Source organism: Megalobrama amblycephala, linkage group LG4 (assembly GCF_018812025.1).
Source record: "Megalobrama amblycephala isolate DHTTF-2021 linkage group LG4, ASM1881202v1, whole genome shotgun sequence".
In the NCBI taxonomy this organism is placed as follows: domain Eukaryota; kingdom Metazoa; phylum Chordata; class Actinopteri; order Cypriniformes; family Xenocyprididae; genus Megalobrama; species Megalobrama amblycephala.
The window spans coordinates 19,708,468-19,735,991 of record NC_063047.1 but is presented as its reverse complement, the minus strand read 5'-3'; the positions used below and the strand labels follow the sequence as shown (position 1 = coordinate 19,735,991).

The 27,524-nt window shown below is 34.9% G+C and overlaps 1 protein-coding gene and 1 long non-coding RNA gene across 21 annotated transcripts in view; one reads left to right on the top strand and one right to left on the bottom strand.

The window, feature by feature from the left end:
• Positions 1-9,488, top strand: part of LOC125266976 — an 81,100-nt gene extending 71,612 nt beyond the window's left edge. Inside the window, exon 3 of the long non-coding RNA XR_007184594.1 lies at positions 9,341-9,488. This is a non-coding gene — a long non-coding RNA (uncharacterized LOC125266976). The remainder of the gene's footprint in view (positions 1-9,340) is intronic.
• LOC125266972 overlaps positions 1-27,524 on the bottom strand; it is a 105,593-nt gene that overhangs the window by 75,512 nt on the left and 2,557 nt on the right. For 4 of the 20 annotated variants that reach the window (XM_048188140.1, XM_048188139.1, XM_048188141.1 and 1 more), the window contains 15 exons: positions 17,017-17,127; positions 16,495-16,584; positions 16,158-16,358; positions 15,862-16,052; positions 15,269-15,296; positions 10,201-10,284; positions 9,861-10,061; positions 9,564-9,754; positions 9,159-9,294; positions 6,973-7,044; positions 6,633-6,833; positions 6,336-6,526; positions 5,848-5,883; positions 5,743-5,770; positions 2,505-2,615 (listed from right to left, as the gene is read on the bottom strand). In XM_048188140.1, the coding sequence (XP_048044097.1) occupies positions 2,505-2,615; positions 5,743-5,770; positions 5,848-5,883; positions 6,336-6,526; positions 6,633-6,833; positions 6,973-7,044; positions 9,159-9,294; positions 9,564-9,754; positions 9,861-10,061; positions 10,201-10,284; positions 15,269-15,296; positions 15,862-16,052; positions 16,158-16,358; positions 16,495-16,584; positions 17,017-17,127 (1,872 nt within the window). Of the gene's footprint in view, positions 1-1,269; positions 1,298-1,374; positions 1,411-1,867; positions 2,059-2,163; positions 2,365-2,504; positions 2,616-5,742; positions 5,771-5,847; positions 5,884-6,335; positions 6,527-6,632; positions 6,834-6,972; positions 7,045-9,158; positions 9,295-9,563; positions 9,755-9,860; positions 10,062-10,200; positions 10,285-15,268; positions 15,297-15,861; positions 16,053-16,157; positions 16,359-16,494; positions 16,585-16,707; positions 16,878-17,016; positions 17,412-23,412; positions 23,705-24,080; positions 24,194-25,782; positions 25,974-27,524 lie in introns of those variants that run through there. The other 16 variants (XM_048188147.1, XM_048188148.1, XM_048188157.1 and 13 more) reach the window with 15 other exon arrangements.

Below are 27,524 nucleotides of genomic sequence, written 5' to 3'. Positions count from 1 at the left end.
GCTTATCACATTTGACCAACATGTAAACAAAATGTTGTTAAAAAAAAAAATCCTGAAACCTAAAAATTGATTGGTGAATAAAAAGAAATTCCTTCTTTTTTTTTTTTTTTTGCCTATACATGTAATTTAATGTCATTTTATTTTTTAAACAACTTAGTCCTGGTGTCCACTAGAAGACATAGCACAAAATAAGAATAAAATATAATTGTTCAAAAATGTTATTTTAATTTTTTTTCCTTATGCTCTAAACAATGTAATGATGTGAACAAAAATACTAAATTCAAAAACGTTTTTTTTCTGGGTCCCAGGATGATATGATCTGTGAGCGTGAGTAACGAACTAAAAATAAACTTGACTAAACATATATCTTCTACAGCCTACATCAAATGCATACACTTGTTAATGTGTGCTTATTTTTATTTGCAGTTTTCAAATAGTATTATGAACACAAATTAAGCATGACAAACCAATTAATTTATATAACTACGATGAAACCAGAAAGCTGGCACGGAGGTAGTATAATTACAAAATAAAGTCATTATTATTATTGATATTGTTATTAATATTATTTTATAAAGTAAGTTATATGTAAGATAAAAGTTGTTTTATCACTACGTGTGACAAAGCCTTTTCTGCGACAGCTCCAGCTCTATGACGCACACTGTATACGTCAGCGTCCGAATTCACTCACTTCATTTCGTTCACTCCTTGCAGATATAGTGCACTCAAATGCCATACACTATATAGGGATTAGTGAATGAGTGAACGAGTAAACGGTTTCAGACACAGCTTTAGGGTTGCGTAGTTATAGCAATTTATCCAAGTTTTTTTCCAATTTTTTGTTATAGCGCCATCAAGTGGCCAGTTGCCGCATCCTTTTTTTCATGTGACCACAGAATGAGATCTTAAATATGTGTGCCGCGTTTGGTGAAAATATCTCATTCCGTTCACAAGTTATAGCCATTTTAGTGGCTCCGCCCACTTCAAACAAATCAAAATGTCAACATATTTTTGATAATTGACATTCAAACTCCAGAGAATCTTGCTGCACTGTTTGGTTCCGATCGGGCAAAAAACTTAGTACTAGTTCACAAAAGTAGGTTTTCTTGAAATCCAAAATAGAATCCATATAGGCATGTATTTGAAACCTTGAGACAAGGATTCCATTGATATAAGACACTTGAGCATACGACTAATGGTTTAGAGTTCAGAGAGATTTTATAATTTTCACCAGTCAGGCTGATCTTTAAAAAAAAAAATCATACTCACCGGTTTTTCCTTTCTTTGTTTGTGTATCCTGTTGTATCAGAAAATAGATATTTGTTAACAGAACATGACTGCTGGATCAATTATTAAAGTTGCAGCATAATTTACCTTAGACATAGATTTTGTAAATGAATCCATCCAGTACTGAAAAAACATTTAAAACAAAACAAAACAAAACAACATAAATCAGATTACTATGCTTTGTTTTTTATGCAGCATTTTGCACCTGTTTAATAATCACTTTAAGAAACACATTTGTACTTAAAGGTTCTTTTATCTGTTTTGCCGTATGTTAAGTTATTGTAAACCCCAGAAAGTCAAATATCGATTCATGCCACACAAGCTACTGTTGTCTTGAGAGGTTACAAACCACTAAAGCAGATTCATCTTCAATTTGGAAAAGTGATTGGGGGAGAGATCAGAAAGTATTACTGGATTATTATTTATTACATTTAACTATGTGTTTAAGGCACAGTAGGTCATCTCTAAATAATATGACATTTTTATATTGTCTATTTACCCTAAACCGTACATTTAAATAACATACTTCAGATTTTATCTATTGTTTAATACGTATCATTTATCCTGAAGAACTGGATACCTGTAGAGGAAAACATTGTTTAATTCTGTCCAGAGCTTCACGATTCCTAACACAGTCCAGGAATTTGTCCTCGTAGAACAGACAGTCCACTGTGAGTGTCTTCATCCTGGTCACATGACTGCTGCTGTCTGGTACCATCTTCTCTGTGTCAAATGTGTGATGAAGCACCATGAAGACAGCTGGTTTAGTCTCTGTTGGAGTGGTCATATAGTTGTTATATGTATTCATTATTAAAATGAGTTAAATAAGAAACAATTTCAAAACACATCATGCACATTACATTAAGAGTACATCACCTGAGACGGCATTAAGTTCATTCACTGCAGCATCAATGTCAGTTCCTGCCCTTGAAACAATAATGCAGAAAACCAGAATGAAATCACACTCTGCTACAGTGAACACCTCCTCTAGATCTGGTGTTTGTTGAAGAACATTTCTTATGATGTCCTCTTGAGGTTTGGATGTCTTCCCAGAAAAAAGGATGAAATATTTTTTTCCTTCCAGAGGAATAAAAGTATTGGTTAATGTAAATTAATTCAGACAAGGCAAAGTCATCTCATCTCAAACAAACAAGTCATTCAGATTTATCTATTATTTTATCCCAATCTAATTAGAAATGCGTTCTAGTTATTATTACCAGTAATCATAGGATGTTCATCTCTGTGTTCTTCTGTCATGTTCACATCAGTGTGCTGCTGGTCATCTGCGTTGCACCTACCATTGTCAGTTTTCTGCTCCATGTTTAGTTCTGAAATTGACAGTTAAGTAATATTATCATAATTTTTATTGTGTAGCCTATATCTTTGTTCATATCATTATTCTAAACTAATTAATATTTTAATATATATTTTAATATTTTATATTTTCATTGTCGGTCTTGGACAAGTTTAAAACATTAAAATCTACACATAAAAATTATTCCTGTAATTCAATCATGTGACATCAGTGAAGATGACTAAGAGTCTGGTGAAGAAATGTAGAAATGTAGTACAATCGAATCAGCTTGCACCAAGAAATCAGGGGAAAATAATTTTATTTCTTGGCCTTACAGTTCCAAAGTTATTAGCACAAATGCAAATGAAACTTTGGACAGTTGGTGGCACTACAGGGATTAAGTTAGAGACCGAAAATCACTGTGATTAAAGGGGTTATGAACTGAGAAATCAAATTTTCCTTGAGCTTTTGACATACAAAAGGTCATCATACTATAAGAATATACTGTAAGTTTCAGAGCTGAAAACTTCCTTGTTAGTCCAATAAAAGTTTAATTGACATCAGACCCAGCAAACGACAGGATTTTTAAAGTGGGGATCTATGACGTCAAAGGACAGCAAGCACCGCCTCCGCAGAAGAAGATCAACGCCTACTTCATCCCTGCCTCCACTTTCGCCACTGATAAGCATTGTAAATGCAGTAGGCTATTACAGTTTACACATACTAATTAAACGCGCAGGTCTCCTCTCGTGCTTCCTCCCTACTGCGTCGCTGGTCGAGGCAATAACTTTCATTTCGCTTTCAGATATCTCTATTATAGATGACATCAATGCTTTTAACTTTCTAGATGTAATTACCGAAATCAAAACAGTCCATAAAATATAAATCCTCACGAAAACTTCAGTCAAGCCAGCTCGTGCGTCAACCTGAGAGATCAGCCTCTTACCTTAAAGTGTCAAATTTCTCGGTTTCTGAATGAACGGTTTGGCTTGATTGACAAATGCTAATGTTCAGGCATGATTTTTATACCATCGACCTGTCCTAAAACGTTAGCACGCGTTTGATTGATTGTTTGGAGATCGTGTGTTTCTCAGTTCAGAGCGCTTTTCCTGTTCACATCCGTGACAAAACAGTTGATTATTTACGAACGAAAGCTCACAGAAATGTGAAAATGGTCTCATTTGAAAGAAAATATCCCAAGCTAAAAGATGATAGCCTATATTGTGACTGATTGAAGCAGCCCTTATCAAAAGTGCGGGAGTCGATTTCTGTCTTTTCAAAACTGCGGGGGTCCCGACCCCCCTGTCCCCCGTGTCAACGGCGCGCCTGGTAGGATGCAAATAATCTCTTATTTAACAGTGATTAAATTATATAAAGAAATCGATCAAAGAAAGCTCCCTTTGCTTAGTTGGAGAAGCGCGCGCTGAAACTGTCAATCAAACAGCGCAAGTTTATCTTGACTAAAACTCCCATTTTATTCAACAAATCTCTTAGTTATATTGCGTTTGCACTGTTAGTGAAGATGAAAGCATTTGTTGGTGTACCGAAATTGAGTTGCAGTGACGAGATCACTGCTTTCATGCGCTCAACATGTCTGTGATCAGCTACAATCTTCATCACTGCAACCACAATCTAAATATAATGCCATATATCTAAATGTAATGTAACACTTTTCACGATTAGTTAACCTTGAGAGCTGTAATAGTAAAAACGTGCTAAAAGAGAGAGTAATACTTGGCTATTTCATATGTACAGATGTTGGCCAATCACAGCAGTGGGCGTTTACCCTTAAGTCTCACAGCAGACACGCCCCTTAAACAACCAGATGATTTAATAATTTGTGTCATTTTTGTTAACTCACAAAACTGCAAGGAAGAGATAATAATTTAGTGGATGTTTTATTGTTAATCATCTGTAGGTAGCATATATCCATTCTGATGTAATAACGGTCGTCCGAGGGCACATGGCTATATCACCTGTGAGCGTGAGTAACGAACTAAAAATAAACTTGACTAAGATAAAAGTCGTTTTATCACTACGTGTGACAAAGCCTTTTCTGCGACAGCTCCAGCTCTATGACGCACACTGTATACGTCAGCGTCCGAATTCAATCACTTCATTTCGTTCACTCCTTGCAGATATAGTGCACTCAAATGCCATACACTATATAGGGATTAGTGAATGAGTGAACGAGTAAATGGTTTCAGACACAGCTTTAGGGTTGCGTAGTTATAGCAATTTTTTATCCATGTTTTTTTCCAATTTTTTGTTATAGCGCCATCAAGTGGCCAGTTGCAGCATCCTTTTTTTCATGTGACCACAGAATGAGATCTTAAATATGTGTGCCGCGTTTGGTGAAAATATCTCATTCCGTTCACAAGTTATAGCCATTTTAGTGGCTCCGCCCACTTCAAACAAATCAAAATGTCAACATATTTTTGATAATTGACATTCAAACTCCAGAGAATCTTGCTGCACTGTTTGGTTCCGATCGGGCAAAAAACTTAGTACTAGTTCACAAAAGTAGGTTTTCTTGAAATCCAAAATAGAATCCATATAGGCATGCATTTGAAACCTTGAGACAAGGATTCAAATAATATAAGACACTTGAGCATACGACTAATGGTTTAGAGTTCAGAGAGATTTCATAATTTTCACCAGTCAGGCTGATCTTAAAAAAAAAATTGAAAAATTGAAAAATCAATGATGCTGTATAAAGCTAATTTACTATATTACAAAAATCTGTATAGTATAAGATGTCTTATATACAGTCAAACCAAAATTTATTCAGACACCTTCAACATTTCACACATTATCACAGTATATTCGCTATAGTTAAAAAAAAAAAGGTAATTAAATATGACAATAACTCAGCGTGAACTGTCAGAAAAAAATAATCTACACTTAAGCAAAACATGGTCAGGTCAAAATGTCTGAATAATTTTTGGTCCCAAAATGATCAATTTTACTGGTAGTCAGTATGAAGAATTTTTGGGTATAATGTGTCACAGTTTACTTTATTTTGCTATCCGCACTTACATAAATGAACTATAGTGTCCTGCACCCACTAGTAAAAAATATATATATACATCTAGTGTCTGAATAATTTTTGGTTTGACTGTACATTTAAAAAAAAAAAAAAAAAAAAAAATCATACTCACCGGTTTTTCTTTTCTTTGTTTGTGTATCCTGTTGTATCAGAAAATAGATATTTGTTAACAGAACATGACTGCTGGATCAATTATTAAAGTTGCAGCATAATTTACCTTAGACATAGATTTTGTAAATGAATCCATCCAGTACTGAAAAAACATTTAAAACAAAACAAAACAACATAAATCAGTTTACTATGCTTTGTTTTTTATGCAGCATTTTGCACCTGTTTAATAATCACTTTAAGAAACACATTTGTACTTAAAGGTTCTTTTATCTGTTTTGCCGTATGTTAAGTTATTGTAAACCCCAGAAAGTCAAATATCGATTCATGCCACACAAGCTACTGTTGTCTTGAGAGGTTACAAACCACTAAAGCAGATTCATCTTCAATTTGGAAAAGTGATTGGGGGAAAGATCAGAAAGTATTACTGGATTATTATTTATTACATTTAACTATGTGTTTAAGGCACAGTAGGTCATCTCTAAATAATATGACATTTTTATATTGTCTATTTACCCTAAACTGTACATTTAAAAAACATACTTCAGATTTAATCTATTGTTTAATATGTATCATTTATCCTGAAGAACTGGATACCTGTCGAGGAAAACATTGTTTAATTCTGTCCAGAGCTTCACGATTCCTAACACAGTCCAGGAATTTGTCCTCGTAGAACAGACAGTCCACTGTGAGTGTCTTCATCCTGGTCACATGACTGCTGCTGTCTGGTACCATCTTCTCTGTGTCAAATGTGTGATGAAGCACCATGAAGACAGCTGGTTTAGTCTCTGTTGGAGTGGTCATATAGTTGTTATATGTATTCATTATTAAAATGAGTTAGAATAAGAAACAATTTCAAAACACAACATGCACATTACATTAAGAGTACATCACCTGAGACGGCATTAAGTTCATTCACTGCAGCATCAATGTCAGTTCCTGCCCTTGAAACAATAATGCAGAAAACCAGAATGAAATCACACTCTGCTACAGTGAACACCTCCTCTAGATCTGGTGTATGTTGAAGAACATTTCTTATGATGTCCTCTTGAGGTTTGGATGTCTTCCCAGGTAAAAGGATGAAATATTTTTTTCCTTCCAGAGGAATAAAAGTATTGGTTAATGTAAATTAATTCAGACAAGGCAAAGTCATCTCATCTCAAACAAAAAAGGCATTCAGTTTTATCTATTATTTTTTCTCAATCTAATAAGAATGAGTTCTAGTTATTATTACCAGTAATCATAGGATGTTCATCTCTGTGTTCATCTGTCATCTTCACATCAGTGTTCTGTTCAGAGTTTAGTTCTGAAATTGACAGTAAAGTAATATTATCATCATTTTTATTGTGTAGCCTATATCTTTGTTTATATCATTATTCTAAACTAATTCATATTTTAATATATATTTTAATATTTCATATTTTCATTGTCGGTTTTGGACAAGTTTAAAACATTAAAATCTACACATAAAAATTATTCCTGTAATTAAATCATGTGACGTCAGTGAAGATGACTAAGAGTCTGGTGAAGAAATGTAGAAATGTAGTACAATCGAATCAGCTTGCACCAAGAAATCAGGGGGAAAATAATTTTGTTTCTAGGCCTTACGGTTCCAAAGTTATTAGCACAAATGCAAATGAAACAGTTGGTGGCACTACAGGGATTAAGTTAGACTCGAAAATCACTGTGATTAAAGGGGTTATGAACTGAGAAATCAAATTTTCCTTGAGCTTTTGACATATAAGAGGTCATCATAGTAGATTATACAGTTATATATACAGATCATACAGATCATACAGTAGATCATATAGTAGAATATACTGTAAGTTTCAGTGCTGAAAACTTCCTTGTTAGTCCAATAAAAGCTTTAATTGACGCTAGACCCAGAAAACGACAGGATTTACAAAGTGGGGATCTATGACGTAAAAGGGCAGCAAGCACCTCCTCTGCAGAAGAAGATCAACGCCTACTTCATCACTGCCTGTTTAGTCCCGCCCACCGATTCACGCATGACATGCAATAGAATAGGTGGCCTAAGTAATATACTGTAGGCCTACATGGTGCTAAACCAGATCGAGCTACCAAGCAATAAACATGCCGTTGAGGATTACAAAATATTGTGCAGTGCCTGGAATCGACAGTAATGCAACATGCAAGTAACTGTGTTAAATCTAATGCCTGATCTGAAATGTAATGATTCACGTACAGTCAGATGTTCTTTGTCTGTGTGTCAGTAAGTTAAACCCATGTCTAAACGTCAACTTGCGTTGTTTCTCTTATAAAGATGCAAATAATCTGTTATTTAACGGTGATTAAATTATATAAAGAAAGCGATCAAAGAAAGCTCCCTTTGCCTAGTTGGAGAAGCGCGCGCTGAAACTGTCAATCAAACAGCGCAAGTTTATCTTGACTAAAACTCCCATTTTATTCAACAAATCTCTTAGTTATATTGCGTTTGCACTGTTAGTGAAGATGAAAGCATTTGTTGGTGTACAGAAATTGAGTTGCAGTGACGAGATCACTGCTTTCATGCGCTCAACATGTCTGTGATCGGCTACAATCTTCATCACTGCAACTACAATCTAAATATAATGCCATAGATCTAAATGTAATGTAACACTTTTCACGATTAGTTAACCTTGAGAGCTGTAATAGTAAAAACGCGCTAAAAGAGAAAGTAATACTTGGCTATTTCATATGTACAGATGTTGGCCAATCACAGCAGTGGGCGTTTACCCTTAAGTCTCACAGCAGACACGCCCCTTAAACAACCAGGTGATTTAATAATTTGTGTCATTTTTGTTAACTCACAAAACTGCAAGGAAGAGATAATAATTTAGTGGATGTTTTATGGTTAATCATCTGTAGGTAGCATATATCCATTCTGATGTAATAACAGTCGTCCGAGGGCACGTGGCTATATCACCTGTGAGCGTGAGTAACGAACTAAAAATAAACTTGACTAAGATAAAAGTCATTTTATCACTACGTGTGACAAAGCCTTTTCTGCGACAGCTCCAGCTCTCCGACGCACAGAGTATACGTCAGCATCCGAATTCACTCACTTCATTTCATTCACTCCTTGCAGATATAGTGCACTCAAATGCCATACACTATATAGGGATTAGTGAATGAGTGAACGAGTAAATGGTTTCAGAGACAGCTTTAGGGTTGTGTAGTTATAGCAATTTTTTTATCCAAGTTTTTTTCCATTTCATAGCGCCACCAAGTGGCCAGTCGCCATGTCCTTTTTTTCATGTGACCACAGAATGAGCTCTTAAATATGTGTGCCGAGTTTGGTGAAAATATTCTGTTCACAAGTTATCAAAACAAGGATACTACATACAGCTAATTTACTATAATACAAAAATCTGTATAGTATAAGATATCTTATATACATTTTTAAAAAATCATACTCACTGGTAGATATTTGAGACATTACTCCCAGAAAAGAGTGACACATCTGGACTGCTGGATCAAGTAGATTTACAGCATAATTTAGGTATTGTGAAGTTATTGGTGAAGAAAATCTGCTGAACAACGACGACTCCCAGTACTGAAAAAAACATTAAAAATAAATAAATCAGTTTACTATGCTAAAGCAGATTTATCTTCAATTTGGAAAAGTGATTGGGGGAGAGATCAGAAAGTATAACTGGATTATTATTTATTACATTTAACTATGTGTTTAAGGCACAGTAGGTCATCTCTAAATAATATGACATTTTTATATTGTCTATTTACCCTAAACTGTACATTTAAAAAACATACTTCAGATTTAATCTATTGTTTAATATGTATCATTTATCCTGAAGAACTGGATACCTGTCGAGGAAAACATTGTTTAATTCTGTCCAGAGCTTCACGATTCCTAACACAGTCCAGGAATTTGTCCTCGTAGAACAGACAGTCCACTGTGAGTGTGTTCATCCTGGTCACATGACTGCTGCTGTCTGGTACCATCTTCTCTGGCTCAAATGTGTGATGAAGCACCATGAAGACAGCTGGTTTAGTCTCTGTTGGAGTGGTCATATAGTTGTTATATGTATTCATTATTAAAATGAGTTAGAATAAGAAACAATTTCAAAACACATCATGCACATTACATTAAGAGTACATCACCTGAGACGGCATTAAGTTCATTCACTGCAGCATCAATGTCAGTTCCTGCCCTTGAAACAATAATGCAGAAAACCAGAATGAAATCACACTCTGCTACAGTGAACACCTCCTCTAGATCTGGTGTTTGTTGAAGAACATTTCTTATGATGTCCTCTTGAGGTTTGGATGTCTTCCCAGGTAAAAGGATGAAATATTTTTTTCCTTCCAGAGGAATAAAAGTATTGATTAATGTAAATTAATTCAGACAAGGCAAAGTCATCTCATCTCAAAAAAAAAGTCATTCAGTTTTATCTAATGTTTTATCCCAATCTAATTAGAAATGCCTTCTAGTTATTATTACCAGTAATCATAGGACGTTCATCTCCATGTTCTTCTGTCATGTTCACATCAGTGTGCTGCTGGTCATTTATGTGAAGCCAACCATCTGAAATTGACAGTAAAGTAATATCATCATTTTTATTGTGTAGCCTAAATCTTTGTTTATATCATTATTCTAAACTTATTCATATTTTTATATACATTTTCATATTTTATATTTTCATTGACGGTCTTGGACAAGTTTAAAACATTAAAATCTACATATAAAAATCATTCCTGTAATTAAATCATGTGACATCAGTGAAGATGACTAAGAGTCTGGTGAAGAAATGTAGAAATGTAGAACAATCGAATCAGCTTGCACCAAGAAATCAGGGGAAAATAGTTTTGTTTCTTGGCCTTACAGTTCCAAAGTTTTCAGCACAAATGCAAATGAAACTTTGGACAGTTGGTGGCACTACAGGGATTAAGTTAGAGACATGAAAATCACTGTGATTAATGTTCGGACTCTCCTCTATCGGTGTGCCATATTTCACAACTTTTTACCATATGGTTCTATGGCCTGGATAGACTTCCAGAGCAGAAGAAGAAGCAGATTATTGGGGTTCAAACGCTTTGAGGCCTTTAAGTATACGCATTAAAAAGGTATTATGTTTTATTTAGGGAGAATGTAATCACTTAGTTTAGTGGTTCCCAAACCTGTCCTGGAGGACCCCTAGCCCTGCATATTTTCCCTGCGTTCCATTCGGAAGGGCTCATCCCTATGCCCTAATCCCTTCAAAGGGTTTACCCTCCGGAGTGAAAGTTTCAAAGGGATGAATGGTGTAGGAGTCAAAAAAACTCTTTTTTGGAACGCACTTCTGCGTCATCTTAACGAGACAATCAAGTGCAAACTGCGCCCTTTGTTTAACGTTAGTTTATTTATTTATTTTTGATTTATCACACCATATTGTATATTGTGTCAATGTATTTGAAACATTTGAATGGACTGATAAAGGGAGCTGTAAAGTATTTTTTTTTTAAGTACAATGTTGTTTTGACCACAATAATGCGCAAAATTTGACAGTAGTATAGAAAAATACTATACATACATTTATAGGTAAAATCAAACTTTATATATATATATATATATATATATATATATATATATATATATTTTACATATATATATTATATAATATCTTTTTATATATATATAAAAAGAGGCAGAACGAGTTTCGTTCCCATAGGCCTCCATTAACCTTGTCTGATAGTGTTTTTCGAGATATGCCAATGTCCTCAAAGGCAGTCTTGGCACCTTGGACAAAGACACCACATGCCATTTTTCATGTCAGTCAGACTTAAGCTGTGTCCAAAACTGATCCCTATGCATTACATAGTGCACTATATTGGGTGTCGACCATTTTGTAGTTGTGTCCAAATTCTGAGTTACTTTTGTTCACTACTTTATACCCACAATTCTCTGATTTTGAGTGTACATTCGATGTACACTCGCTGAAGCACTATTTCCCAAAATTCAATGCATAGAGGACTGAGAGAGCAAAAGATTGGGAGCGAACGAGTTCAAGAGATTACTTTATAGATTTCTTATTTCTGCTTTAACATTTATTTCATGCTAGTTCTAGTTGTTTTATCATTACTTAAATAAAACATTGTTTTAGATATAGAGAGACAATATTATATAGATGAATTTTCAAATTAATGAAGTTATATTAATAAGGTAAAATGTTGTTTTATATGATTTTATTAGGCTATTAAAATATTGCCTAGTTATTAATTCAATTTAATGTGTTTTACTAACAACCAGGAGATTTAATAATTTGTGGCATTGTTGTTAACTCACAAAACTTTAAGGAAGAGATAATAATTTGGTGGATGTTTTAAAAAATATATGTTAATCATCTGTAGGTAGCATATATCCATTCTAATGTAATCATAACGGTCGCCTGAGGGCGCCCTATGGCTATATCATCTGTGAGCATGAGTAACGAACTAAAAATAAACTTGAATAAAAATATATACAAATGCTTACACTTGTTAATGTGTGCTTATTTTTGTTTGCAGTTTTTAAATAGTATTATGAACACAAATTAAGACTGACAAACCAATAAATTTATATAGCCTAACTACAATCGATGAAACCACAAAGCTGGCACGGAGGTAGTATAATTAAAATAAAATCATTATGAATGCTATAGTTATTAATATTATTTTATATAGTACGTTATATGTAAGATAAAAGTTGTTTTATCACTACGTGTGACAAAGCCTTTTCTGCGACAGCTCCAGCTTTCCGACGCACAGAGTATACGTCAGCGTCCGAATTCACTCACTTCATTTCGTTCACTCCTTGCAGATATAGTGCACTCAAATGCCATACACTATATAGGGATTAGTGAATGAGTGAACGAGTAAATGGTTTCAGAGACAGCTTTAGGGTTGTGTAGTTATAGCAATTTTTACGTTTTTTCCAAATTTTAGCGCCACCAAGTGGCCAGTTGCCGCATCCTTTTTTTCACATGACCACAGAATGAGCTCTTAAATATGTGTGTCGAGTTTGGTGAAAATATTTCATTCCGTTCACAAGTTATAGCCATTTTAGTGGCTCCGCCCACTTCAAACATTAATTTTGGCGCCCCTTAGTGACGGTGATGTCAACATTTTTTTGATAATTGACAATCAAACTGCAGAGAATCTTGCTGCACTGTTTGGTTCCGATCAGGCAAAAAAAACTTAGGACTAGTTTTGAATTCTGCATTTGTTCTGCATTTGAATCCCTGAGACAAGGATTCCATTGATATAAGACACTTGAGCGTACAACTAATAGTTTAGCAGTTCAGGGGTGAGTTTCCCGAAAGCATCGTTAGCCAACAATGGTCATAAGTCCCATTGAACTCTATTGGTAACGACGGAACTTGCGACCATAGTTCGCTTTGGGAAACGCACCCCAGAGCGATTTCATAATGATCACCAGTCAGGCTGATCTTAAAAAAAAAAAAAAAAAATTGAAAAATCAATGATGCTGTATAAAGCTAATTTACTATATTACAAAAATCTGTATAGTATAAGATGTCTTATATACAGTCAAACCAAAATTTATTCAGACACCTTCAACATTTCACACATTATCACAGTATATTTGCTATGGTTAAAAAAAAAAAAGGTAATTAAATATGACAATAATTCAGCGTAAACTGTCAGAAAAAAATAATCTTGATAATGTTAGTTAACACTTAAGCAAAACATGGTCAGGTCAAAATGTCTGAAGAATTTTTGGTCCCAAATTTGTATCAATTTTACTGGTAGTCAGTATGAAGAATTTTTGGGTATAATATGTCACAGTTTACTTTATTTTGCTATCCTCACTTACATAAATGAACTATAGTGTCCTGCACCCACTAGTAATATATATATATATATATATATATATATATATATATATATATATATATATATATATATATATATATATATATACAGGGAGTGCAGAATTATTAGGCAAGTTGATTTTCTGATCATATTTTTTTCCCAAGCACATTTTACCAATTCCAATCCACATCAATCTTAATAACTACTATTAATATTGTTTTTAATCATTTATAAGTGATATATAATTGTTCATGAAGGCTGGAAATGAAAAATGCCTTATATTCAGGTGTGCAGAATTATTAGGCAAGTTTTCTTTTACAGGCAAAATGAGCCAAAAAAGAGATTTAACTCAGACTGAAAAGTCAAAAATTATTAAATACTCATGAGAAGGACGCAATACTAATGCAATACTAGAAATTGCAAAGTTAAAGCATGACCAAGGGACAGCAAAATGCTCATTGGGTCAGCGGGGTCAGACAAAAACAGGTGGAAAAGAAAAGACACATGTTAACTGCAAAATAATTAAGAATTATGTGTGAAACCATCAGGAACCCTTTAGTCTCCAGCGCCACCATTTTCCAGAACTGCAACCTACCTGGAGTCTCCAGAAGTGCAAGGTCTCAGGATCTCAGAGACTTAGGTTAGCTAAAGAATCCTAAAAAATGACCCGCACTTGATAAGAATCACAAGCTGAAGTGTTATAAAATACATGAAGACTGGGTTTTTATAGGCCTTATAAACCGACAGCTTGAGAGTGACTCCTGAAGGACCAGCACCACATCCTCTTGTACCACTGTTTGAAGAATTTATCTTCCAGAATCTGGCAGTAAGTTTTGGAAGATCATTTTTAGTCCATCTCTGCAAGACAGACATTTCAGGATAAGAGATGGACTAAAAGTGAACTCAAACACCTTACTGCCAGATTCTGGATAAATTCTTCAAACAGTGGTACAAGAGGATGTGGTGCTGGTCCATCAGGAGTCATTCTCAAGCTGTCTGTCTATAAGCCCTATTAAAACCCAGTCTTCATGTATTTTATAACACTTCAGCTTGTGATTCTTATCAAGTGCAGGTCATTTTTTAGGATTCTTTAGCTAACCTAAGTCTCTGAGATCCTAACACCTTGCACTTCTGGAGACTCCAGGTAGGTTGCAGCTCTGGAAAATGGTGGCGCTGGAGACTAAAGGGTTCCTGATGGTTTCACACTTAATTCTTCACCTTAATTCTTAATTATTTTGCAGTTAACATGTGTCTTTTCTTTTCCACCTGTTTTTGTCTGACCCCGCTGACCCAATGAGCATTTTGCTGTCCCTTGGTCATGCTTTAACTTTGCAATTTCTAGTATTGCATTAGTATTGCGTCCTTCTCATGAGTATTTAATAATTTTTGACTTTTCAGTCTGAGTTAAATCTCTTTTTTGGCTCATTTTGCCTGTAAAAGAAAACTTGCCTAATAATTCTGCACACCTGGATATAAGGCATTTTTCATTTCCAGCCTTCATGAACAATTATATATCACTTATAAATGATTAAAAACAATATTAATAGTAGTTATTAAGATTGATGTGGATTGGAATTGGTAAAATGTGCTTGGGAAAAAAAATATGATCAGAAAATCAACTTGCCTAATAATTCTGCACTCCCTGTATATATATATATAAAAGTGTCTGAATAATTTTTGGTTTGACTGTACATTTAAAAAAAAAAAAAAATCATACTCACCGGTTTTTCCTTTCTTTGTTTGTGTATCCTGTTGTATCAGAAAAGAGATATTTGTTAACAGAACATGACTGCTGGATCAGTTATTAAAGTTAAACAGCTAATCAACGACATATATTTTGTAAATTAATTTTAATGAATAGTTTTTAAATAAAACAAAAAAAACAACATAAATCAGATTACTATGCTTTGTTTTTTATGCAGCATTTTGCACCTGTTTAATAATCACTTTAAGAAACACATTTGTATTTAAAGGTTCTTTTATCTGTTTTGTCGTATGTTAAGTTATTGTAAACCCCAGAAAGTCAAATATCAATTCATGCCACACAAGCTACTGTTGTCTTGAGAGGTTACAAACCACTAAAGCAGATTCATCTTCAATTTGGAAAAGTGATTGGGGGAGAGATCAGAAAGTATAACTGGATTATTATTTATTACATTTAACTATGTGTTTAAGGCACAGTAGGTCATCTCTAAATAATATGACATTTTTATATTGTCTATTTACCCTAAACCGTACATTTAAATAACATATTTCAGATTTTATATATTGTTTAATATGTAATATGTATCATTTATCCTGAAGAACTGGATACCTGTCGAGGAAAACATTGTTTAATTCTGTCCAGAGCTTCACGATTCCTAACACAGTCCAGGAATTTGTCCTCGTAGAACAGACAGTCCACTGTGAGTGTGTTCATCCTGGTCACATGACTGCTGCTGTCTGGTGCCATCTTCTCTGGCTCAAATGTGTGATGAAGCACCATGAAGACAGCTGGTTTAGTCTCTGTTGGAGTGGTCAATATAGTTGTTATGTATTCATTATTAAAATGAGTTAGAATAAGAAACAATTTCAAAACACAACATGCACATTACATTAAGAGTACATCACCTGAGACGGCATTAAGTTCATTCACTGCAGCATCAATGTCAGTTCCTGCCCTTGAAACAATAATGCAGAAAGCCAGAATGAAATCACACTCCGCTACAGTGAACACCTCCTCTAGATCTGGTGTTTGTTGAAGAACATTTCTTATGATGTCCTCTTGAAGTTTGGATGTCTTCCCAGAAAGAAGGATGAAATATTTTTTTCCTGCCAGAGGAATAAAAGTATTGGTTAATGTAAATGAATTCAGACAAGGCAAAGTCATCTCATCTCAAACAAGTCATTCAGATTTATCTATTATTTTATCCCAATCTAATTAGAAATGAGTTCTAGTTATTATTACCAGTAATCATAGGATGTTTATCTTGGTGTTCTTCTTTTGTCTGCAGGTCATCTGCATTGTGCCTATCAGTTTTCTGCTTCATCTTTTGTTCTGAAATTGACAGTATAAAGTAATTGTTACAGTTCACGTCTCCCCTGGACTCCATCTCCCATCATCCTCCCTGTTCCACACCTGCACTCACTTCCTAATCAACCTCCCATCATCACAGATTACCTGCACCTGCTCCTGATCATCTGCACACCCTTTACATGGACTCACTTCCCTGCACTCCATTGTCTGTTCTATTGTTTGCTTTGTGTGTTTGGTTGGTGTTCTGATCCTTTGTTTAATAAATACCCTAGTTTTGTAGAAGTCTGATATTGCTTCATTTTGATTCAACCGAACTGTAACAGAAGAACTTCTTGGTTAATGTAAATTAATTCAGACAAGGCATAGTCATCTCATCTCAAACAAAAAGTCATTCAGTTTTATCTATTATTTTATCCCAATCTAATTAGAAATTAGTTCTATAGATATTATTACCAGTAATCATAAGATGTTCATCTCCATGTTCTTCTGTCATGTTCACATCAGTGTGCTGCAGGTCATATGTGTGAAGCTGACCATCATCAGTTTTCTGCTCCATCTTTAGTTCTGAAATTAACAGTATAAAGTAATATGCTTATCATTTTTATTGTGTAGCCTATATATTTGTTTATATCATTATTCTAAACTAATTAATATTTTTTGTATATTTTTAAATATTTTATATTTTCATAGTCAGTCTTGGACTTGGACAGTCAGTTTAAAACATTAAAATCTACACATAAAAAATCATTCCTGTATTCAATCATGTGACGTCAGTGAAGATGACTAATGCTGCAATCCAGTTAGTTTTTTTATGACCTTTCCTCGATAACTTCCCTCAGTCTCGTTGACTCGGATGTACGTCATTGCTTACGTTGCATGAGCGCCCACTACTGGCGGAACCTTTGCAATGGGCTGAACTGGAACGCCCTTGATCACTTGGAATCCGCAATGGAGCTGATTTATTATTTATTTTTCCCCTTACAAAATTGTTTAATACAGCATTCTATATATATATATATATATATATATATATATATATGTGTGTGTGTTTGTGTGTATGTGTTTTAAATGTTTAAAAAAATTATATATCACAGAGTTGTTTGTGGTGGGGTAAATTAAATCCGATATGCGGTGACGTCATAATCATGTTGCATTGTGGGTTATGGAGCTGCCTGAAGTGTACGGCTGCGTTCCACTCCAGTTTTAGACACGCACTCGCGAACTTCCCTAAACACTTCCCCTCGGGGGGAATCCCTGCCGCCATTTTGAAGTGCGTTCCACTTCGTGAAGTGGACGAGGGAAGTTTATATGGACAGACCCTCGCTCCCTCGATTTTGACTGAGGGAGCGAGTCTACTTCACATATACACTTCAGGCAGCTCCATAACCCACAATGCAACACGATTATGACGTCACCGAATATCGTGTTTATTTTACCCCACCACAAACAACTCTATATATTAATTATTTTTTAAAACATTTAAAACACACATATATACATATAGAATGTTGCATTAAACAATTTTGTAAGGGGAAAAAATAAATAATAAATCAGCTCCATTGCGGATTCCAAGTGATCAAGGGCTTAGGATGTTCCAGTTCAGCCCATTGCAAAGGTTCCGCCAGTAGTGAGTACTCGTGAAACGTAAGCAATGACGTACATCCGAGTCAACGAGACCGAGGGAAGTTAGCGAGTGAAGGGCATTTAAAAAACGAACTGGAACGCAGCCTACATGTGAAGTAGGCCCTGTCCCAAATGGCGCGCTTCATGTGGACTTTCGGTCTCGTGGACTTAAATTGTGCGTGCTCGCCGAGTCTACGAGTCCGTAGGCCGTCCCATTCAGCTTTTTAACGCTCTGAAGTGTGCTCAGCAGCGCCCCCTTTGTACCCTTGAAGCGGTCTTCCGCGAAGCCCGCATCGATGCAGGCTCCGCACACTTTAACTACCCAGGAATCCTTGCGAAATGCCAATCAGACAACGGATGGGAGGAGATTTCGCTCAAGAGCAATTGATGACATGGCTGAGAAGAAAATATTTAAGTGTAGGTATCATTACGGTTTTTATTACCTAGGTGTACATTTTACCAGTTGTTACCTACAGTTTATACAAACATTATGGTCATCGACCAGTGGTTGATATCTCAAACATAATAATAGCGCGTTGAATAATACAATCACATTATGATTCATTAAATAAATAGAACCGAATGACTTTACTGAGTCATATGCAGGGCTTGACATTAACACCCGCCAACCCGCCAAATGCGGGTAGATTTCAGCTGTGGCGGGTAAGACAGCCACTATGGCGTTATTTTAGACCTCAAAAGAAATTGACTATTGTGGTATGTGATCTCCACATTAAGTATTAAGGGAATGATGATTTGACCTGATCTTGTTCAGTCTTAAATCAGAAGATATTTGTTGGTAATACTTTACAATAAGGTTGCGTTAACATTATTTAACTGCATTAGTTAACATTAACTAATAATGAATTGCTCTTCTTCAGCATTTATTAATATTTGTTAATGTTAATTTCAACATTTACTAATACGTTATTAAAATCAAATGTTGTATTTGTTAACATTATTAAATGCACTGTGAAGTAAACAACCAACAAACAGCTGTATTTTTAACGTTAACAAAGATTAATAATTACAGTAATGTATTGCACATTGTTAGTTCATGTTAGATAATACATTAACTAATGTTAACAAATAAAAACCTTATTGTAAAATGTTACCTATTTTTTTAATAAATTTCAACACAAAACGTATGACCACAATAAATTTAAGAAACATTTTTTGTTTGTTTGTTTAGATAAATCAGGGTTTGACCTGTAATGTGATGCAGTTAGACTAGGTTACATTTGATAAATATTATTAAATTGTGAAGAAATAAAATACATATCTTTGTCGAAAGAATTCCAGGCGCAGTTCACTCTCAGCCAATAAGATTCCATGTAGCATTTTCATGGATCAGTCGTCTCTTCTGATTGGTTTATAACTTTTGACAGCATTTAATCCAAAAGCAAATTAATTTCTGCAAGAGCACGGAGAAATTCGTGAGCGCACATATGCAGTTTGAGCGCGCAGGACACGTTTGAGCAAGCAGGAAACAGTTTGAGCGTGCACACGCAATATCTGAGCGAGAGGAGAGGCAGTTCATAAGAGAGCACTGTATATTTGAGCGCGCACGTCCAGGTTTGCGCGAGACCAAAGGAAATCTGCGCGCGAGCGGACAGATTTGCGCTCGCGCATTACATTGATATGCTCTCGCGTCACAATAATGTGCTCTCGACATTTGACAGTAAAATAACGCCATAGCCAATGGCACTAGCCACTTTGGTATGGCGTTATTTTACTGTCAATTGTCGAGAGCACATTATTGTGACGCGAGAGCATATCAATGTAATGCGCGAGCGTAAATCTGTCCGCTCGCGCGCGGATTTCCTCTGCTCTCGCGCAAATCTGTCCGCTCGCGCGCGGATTTCCTCTGCTCTCGCGCAAATCTGGACGCGCGCTCAAATATACAGTGCTCTCTTATGAACTGCCTCTCCTCTCGCTCAGATATTGCGTGTGCACGCTCAAACGTGTCCTGCGCGCTCAAACTGCACATGTGCGCTCACGAATCTCTCCGTGCTCTTGCAGAAATTAATTTGCTTTTGGATTAAACACTGTCAAAAGTTATGAAAATGCTACATGGAATCTTATTGGCTGAGAGTGAACTGCGCCTGGAATTCTTTCGACAAAGATATGTATTTTATTTATTCACAATTTAATAATATTTATCAAATGTAACCTAGTCTAACTGCATCACATTACAGGTCAAACCCCTATTTATCTAAACAAACAAACAAAAAATGTTTCTTAAAGTTATTGTGGTCATACGTTTTGTGTTGAAATTTAAAAAAAAAAAAAAAAAATAGGTAACATTTTACAATAAGGTTTTTATTTGTTAACATTAGTTAATGTATTATCTAACATGAACTAACAATGTGCAATACATTACTGTAATTATTAATCTTTGTTAACGTTAAAAATACAGCTGTTTGTTGGTTGTTTACTTCACAGTGCATTTAATAATGTTAACAAATACAACATTTGATTTTAATAACGTATTAGTAAATGTTGAAATTAACATTAACAAATATTAATAAATGCTGAAGAAGAGCAATTCATTATTAGTTAATGTTAACTAATGCAGTTAAATAATGTTAACGCAACCTTATTGTAAAGTATTACCAACAAATATCTTCTGATTTAAGACCGAACAAGATCAGGGTCAAATCGTCATTCCCTTAATACTTAATGTGGAGATCACATACCACCATAGTCAATTTCTTTTGAGGTCTGGAATTAATGATTCTGATACATCAAATACATTCTGATACATCAAATACATTTTAACAGTCACTGGTCACCACCTACTGGCAGAACAGTGTAACAACATTAGTTTCAACATTCATTTAGCTACTTATTTTAATTGCTGAAATCAGTGTATATTCAGACTATAAATTGTTATTGCAATACTTGCATTATTATTTAATGTTTGCAACACAGATGTAGCAATAGTATGTTGTTGAAAACACTTTGTGAAGCTGTTTAAAACATATAGCTTACATGACCACTGCTTTCAGCAGCAATGCAAAAGCAGGTTTAAATATTCTGGTATGATTGTAATTTCAAAAGGTTTAATAGACATAACCGAATCGTTGTCACTTAGGAATAAGATCGCGTTCTTTTGCTTAATCGTGCATACACAAGAGCTTAGGTATTTTTGTATGTCATGTTTTATACCAGACCTCAAAAGAAATTGACTATGGTGGTATATGATCTCCACATTAAGTATTAAGGGAATGACGATTTGACCCTGATCTTGTTCGGTCTTAAATCAGAAGATATTTGTTGGTAATACTTTACAATAAGGTTGCGTTAACATTATTTAACTGCATTAGTTAACATTAACTAATAATGAATTGCTCTTCTTCAGCATTTATTAATATTTGTTAATGTTAATTTCAACATTTACTAATACGTTATTAAAATCAAATGTTGTATTTGTTAACATTATTAAATGCACTGTGAAGTAAACAACCAACAAACAGCTGTATTTTTAACGTTAACAAAGATTAATAATTACAGTAATGTATTGCACATTGTTAGTTCATGTTAGATAATACATTAACTAATGTTAACAAATAAAAACCTTATTGTAAAATGTTACCTATTTTTAAAAAAAAAATTTCAACACAAAACGTATGACCACAATAACTTTAAGAAACATTTTTTGTTTGTTTGTTTAGATAAATAGGGGTTTGACCTGTAATGTGATGCAGTTAGACTAGGTTAAATTTGATAAATATTATTAAATTGTAAAGAAATAAAATATATATTTTTGTCGAAAGAATTCCAGGCGCAGTTCACTCTCAGCCAATAAGATTCCATGTAGCATTTTCATGGATCAGTCGTCTCTTCTGATTGGTTTATAACTTTTGACAGCATTTAATCCAAAAGCAAATTAATTTCTGCAAGAGCACGGAGAGATTCGTGAGCGCACATGTGCAGTTTGAGCGCGCAGGACACGTTTGAGCGTGCACACGCAATATCTGAGCCAGAGGAGAGGCAGTTCATAAGAGAGCACTGTATATTTGAGCGCGCGCGTCCAGATTTGCGCGAGAGCAAAGGAAATCCGCGCGCGAGCGGACAGATTTGCGCTCGCGCATTACATTGATATGCTCTCGCGTCACAATAATGTGCTCTCGACAATTGACACTAAAATAACGCCATACTTTGGCGGGTTGAATATAATTTCAGTTTACAGCCAAATGATCGTCGAAGATCGTCGTAGCACAAAATTACAATCCAATCACACAATTCGTTATTTACGTGCAGTTAGTGAAGGAGGGATAGGCGGAATTGCGCTAAATGACACACAACAAAAGCGCTCTCTCGCGTGCACTCTCTCTCTGTCGCGCTCGCGATCAGTTCTCCTCGCGCCTGAATAGTCAAATACACGTGCATACAGATGTCTAAATGTCCATCGTGTGGAGTATCTCGCGTGAATACAGTCGGTTATGGCTTAAGTGGACGTAAACAGGTGGGTAATAACTGGATATGCGTCAGTTACGTCCATGCATTCAGCAGCCCAATTAAATACCTGTCTGTCATTAATGTTAATCAAACAACAAAAGATGTTAAATAAATGTAGGCTATATGTTAAATAAACCTACTGTATCTGAAAAAAGATTTTTAATGTACTATTGTTTTTGTAATTTGCTTCTTTGTTCTTTTATATAGCCTAACACAAATAACTTATACAATTTCTCATATTAGCCCATGCTCATATTGTCTATCTCTTGCCCACCTGTACATACCAGCTGATATACAATGTAGTCTTGATTTGGGTGGTCAATCTGCATTTAAAAGTTTGAAAGGGTTTTAAATCTTCTAAATCAAGTAAAATGACTCAAAATAAAGTAATTTAAGCATAACAAAGTCAACTTTAATCATATAAAATGTAATTTACCAACATCAAAATTGTGGCCAGTGAAAATGCTGAGTGGCTAGTAACTTTGGAAAACCACTAGCCACAGTGGCTGGTGAGCAAAAAAGTTAATGTCAAGCCCTGGTCATATGTAAACCTAATATTTATATTTAAACCTGTAAATTCATCTGAAACTCACGCACATGTTTATTATGTGTTAAAATTGTAATCTTAGTTCAAATGGAACATTATGTATTATTACAACTGTATACATTATTTAAATAAGCATTGTCTAATGCCCAGGTGGCATAAGCAAAAGCAGGCTGTGTATTTGACATGGGCATAATATTTTGCAAAAGAAAAGAAACCTGTTCTTGATGCTAAATGTTATCCCCGAACCTGCAGCTCCTGTCAAAAAACAACCAGACCGTTATTTCCGCCATGACGATCCGAGTCTGTCCCAAAAATACCTCTCATTGCGCCCTCGTGGACTCGCGCCAAGGGCCCTATAGATCTGCACTACATGAGTCATGACGTCACCAAAGTGTGGACTCTGAGGAAGTCCACAAGTCCGGAGTGTGCCATTTGGGACAGGGCCATAAACTTCCCTCGTCCACTTCGCAAAGTGGAACGCAGTTCAAAATGGCGGCAGGGATTCAGTGTTTAGGGAAGTTTGCGAGTGCGTGTCTAAAACTGGAACGCAGCCTAAGAGTCTGGAGAAGAAAATGTCCACTTGATGTCGCTAAACTATAATGAAATATTTTGCCTTTTTACAAAGTCCAAATATCAGCAAAATCACAGTAAGCAAACAAAATACAAGCGTTTAGAGCAGAAATGCATGGTTGTGTTTACTAAGCTATAATTCCTTCAGAAATACTAAAACGTGTCGACATATATAGGCCTATTTATAGATAGCCTACATTCATGCATAAATTGCCCTCACAACGGTTTATCAAACATGTAGCCTATAATTTGTTCGAATAATAAGTCTAATACGACACGGTTTATGAGAAGTGTGGTTTATGCTGCTACTCACCCGAACAGCTCTCCTCTCTATGTTCGAACACAACAATCTTTCAGTTTCGTTCTGATTTTCAGCCCTGTCATCATGTTCTTCTCTTTCACTTTCTGTTCCGGGACTGTAAGTTTCTGTGATATTTTTTTTTCTTTGTTAGTGGTTTTACTTTGACAGTTTTCCCTAACATACACTATGTTTTCTGTCTGTTATTATATATATATATATATATATATATATATATATATATATATATATATATATATATATATATATATATATATATATATATATATATATATATATATTCCTTTAGTCCAGTAGTCCTTTGACTTTAATAATTTGCTGTCCTGTTCACCTTCACCCTCTTTGAAAATTATGGCCGATAGGCAAAGTAGACCAGAGTCAGTGATTTTGTCTGAGCTATATTAAAATGTAAAATAAATCAATCATATTTTCTTATTTTATTTGTCCTATCTTATGATTTTCGTGTAGAGTGAGTAAAGTTGTTTGTTGTTTTAAGTTTTATACTTAAGATTTTTTAGGCTGATTAGATTGTAACCGTCTTGCGTAACTTGACGCTGATTGGACTATATCATAGGCTGTATCCAGAGGCAGAACAGTTTAGCAGTGACAGCTAGCATAACTGTAGTTGAATGTGATTGAAAAAAATTGTCCCTTTCGCACTTTGGTGGTGCGGCGCCCTATTGCCCTGATGAAGAAACTGCTCCTGATTCCACAACTGGTAAAATAAAACATATATGAGACAATACAACATTTACTGTAGGTGCCATAAAATTTACTGATTATTTCATTTCTATTGCGCTTCTGATTTGGCAGTGAAATTCTCCGATTTGGGGTGCGTATAAGATGTGAAGGATTCTATGGTCTAGTTAGTATTTTCACCCCATAATGGCGGCCGCGCTACCGGAGCGCCAACTAGTGGCTTTTGCCCAAAAAGTATCAAAGTTTCGCCTCTTGGGTTCTAATCTCTTGTTATTACTCCACCATCTGCGTGACGCCATTAACCAACGTAGTTGAACGACAGGTCAAAAAAACAGTCGTGAGAGCTAGTTTCCTGCTAGGCCTGTAGCACCCTAAATCAAATGTATAACACTGTTTGGAGCTAATGGTCTCGCCTCTAGCCTCAAGCCAGAAAAACAAACAAACAAGAACATGTTAATTAATTACTATTAAAAAACCAAAATAAATAATAAGCAAGGCAATATTTTAGCTCTTCCTCAAAAAAACTGCCTTGAATTAATGAACATACTTTTACAATCTCACTTGGTGAATGAGTCAAACTGTTTTTCATGCTGCTCTTTACTTGATTTTTTTGTCATATGCCTATAAAAATAAACAACCTGTTTTAAATACTTTTATCGATTTCACTTTAATTCCCCTCAAAAAAAAAAAAAAAAAAAAAAAAAAAAGTACAACCAAATAGGCTTGCAGCACCTGCAATATGAAATCATGTATTTTACAATAAAAATAACATTCTCAAAATCTTGTAATAAGAACAATATTACTCATTAGTTGTCAAAGCTTTCAGCTCTCAATAGTTTTAATATGACGTCGACGAGTTAACACGGTAATCAATCATTAAACCACTATGTTTATGCTTCTCGGAACCCAATGATAAACACACACATACACGCATATAAAATACAAGCAATGTTTGGCATATTTGTGTATAGGTTGCAGATTGCATCGGTCTACTTACTGTCCCTGCTCGCTGTGTAAGTAGCCTACTTTCAATTTCATTGTTGCTCTATATATAGAGTGGTGCAGGTATGTGTGACATCATTTTGTAGGACAAAATGCAGAAATGATTCCTGTTTCATCGTTCCGAAGTCAATAGTTTTGTTCGACAGGCATCGGCGCTGCGCAGACCGATTGTCGTATGACATCAAAGTACCGCGAGAGCGATTGGGCTATGCTTTCGAATCGCTCCTTTTTTACCTTTTATTTGCAGGTAGCGTCATCAACTTGCACCTATTATTATCGTAATAGTATCAAGTTATAATATTCAAAGTTAATTTGAAGATCTTTCAGAGCTGTGCAACAGTTTTTTTTTATAAAAAATAATTATTAATAGGCTATGTTTTATCTGATTTATGTCTGATTTACGTCTGAAAAACAGAAACAGTGATTAGTGCTTGCTTACACGGCACAAACACACACAGACATATACACACATACTATTCACTCACTGCAACCAACAAAAATAATCAAACAAGTTTTCTGAGACTTCATCCTATCATCTTACATTTGCATTGCTCATTGTTACAGTATATGTGTTCTTTTCAAAATCTTCACTGCTAGTTCATGTACTGTGTTTGAACCCCAGCACATAAGAACTGTATGATTAAAAAAGGCCTATGATAAATTTTGTTGCTTCAGTCCTGGTGTCCATTGTAGTGGACATGAAAAAAAAAGTCTAATAAAAAAAAGAGTTAGCACAAATCTAGTTTTTTAGACTTATTTATACATTACAGTTTTTCTCAATTGCTAACACAATTCATGAAACAATTCACCATTTTCTCACAACTATAAACACAATCTCGTAACTACACACCAACTTGTAAACATCAAACTTCCATGTGAAAATCTAATATTTCAGTCAAAAACTAAACTTCTGTCAGAATCAAACTTTGGGCTCAGATGGTCTGTGTAACGCTTTGCAGTTCTTTTTAAATTTGCACCATCAAAATGAACCAAATGAAAAGTTGGCTTCAAACTTTCATTTTTTCATTTTTTAGAATACTTCACAAACGGATAACAGAACATACAATAATATTCAATAAATTTCTTCACAATTTTGTAATCCAAAAATGTCAGTTCAATCTCTGCCATCAGACAATTTTGCTGAATTATCAATTAATAATGTTGCAGAAAAGTGCTGGCTTATTTGGACTACATAATAATATTAGTTTGAGTGGTCCCTTTTCAATGCAAGGCTTTCAGAAATTAAGGGTTTATCCTGATATTGTCTGTAACATTCAATCTTTCAATGGGTACTGTACACTGTAAAAAGGAAAAAAAGAAAAGAAAAAAGAAATCTGTAAAAAAAAAAAAAAAAAAAAAAAAAAAGTACTGGAAGAAAATTACCAGGACATTATACAGTAATTTTACGGACATTTTAATTTTTATGAAAATTAAATACGGAAAATTACGTCAAATTAATACTGTCACGTTCCCAGTCATTCCCTGTTACATGTACACTCTGTTTTGGACTCATTTTGGACTTCTTGTTGTTCTATTTCCCGCCATTAGTCATTCACCATGGTAACTGATCACCTCATCACCACATCCAGCTGTGTCTAATCACCCACCTTGTTATCCCATGTATATAAGCCCTGTGTTTCCAGTCATGTGTTGTCTGGTATTGTTCATGTATACTTTGGTGTGTGTTCCTGATCTCTCCATTTGGATTTCCTAGTAAAAGACTTGTTTTGATTATAT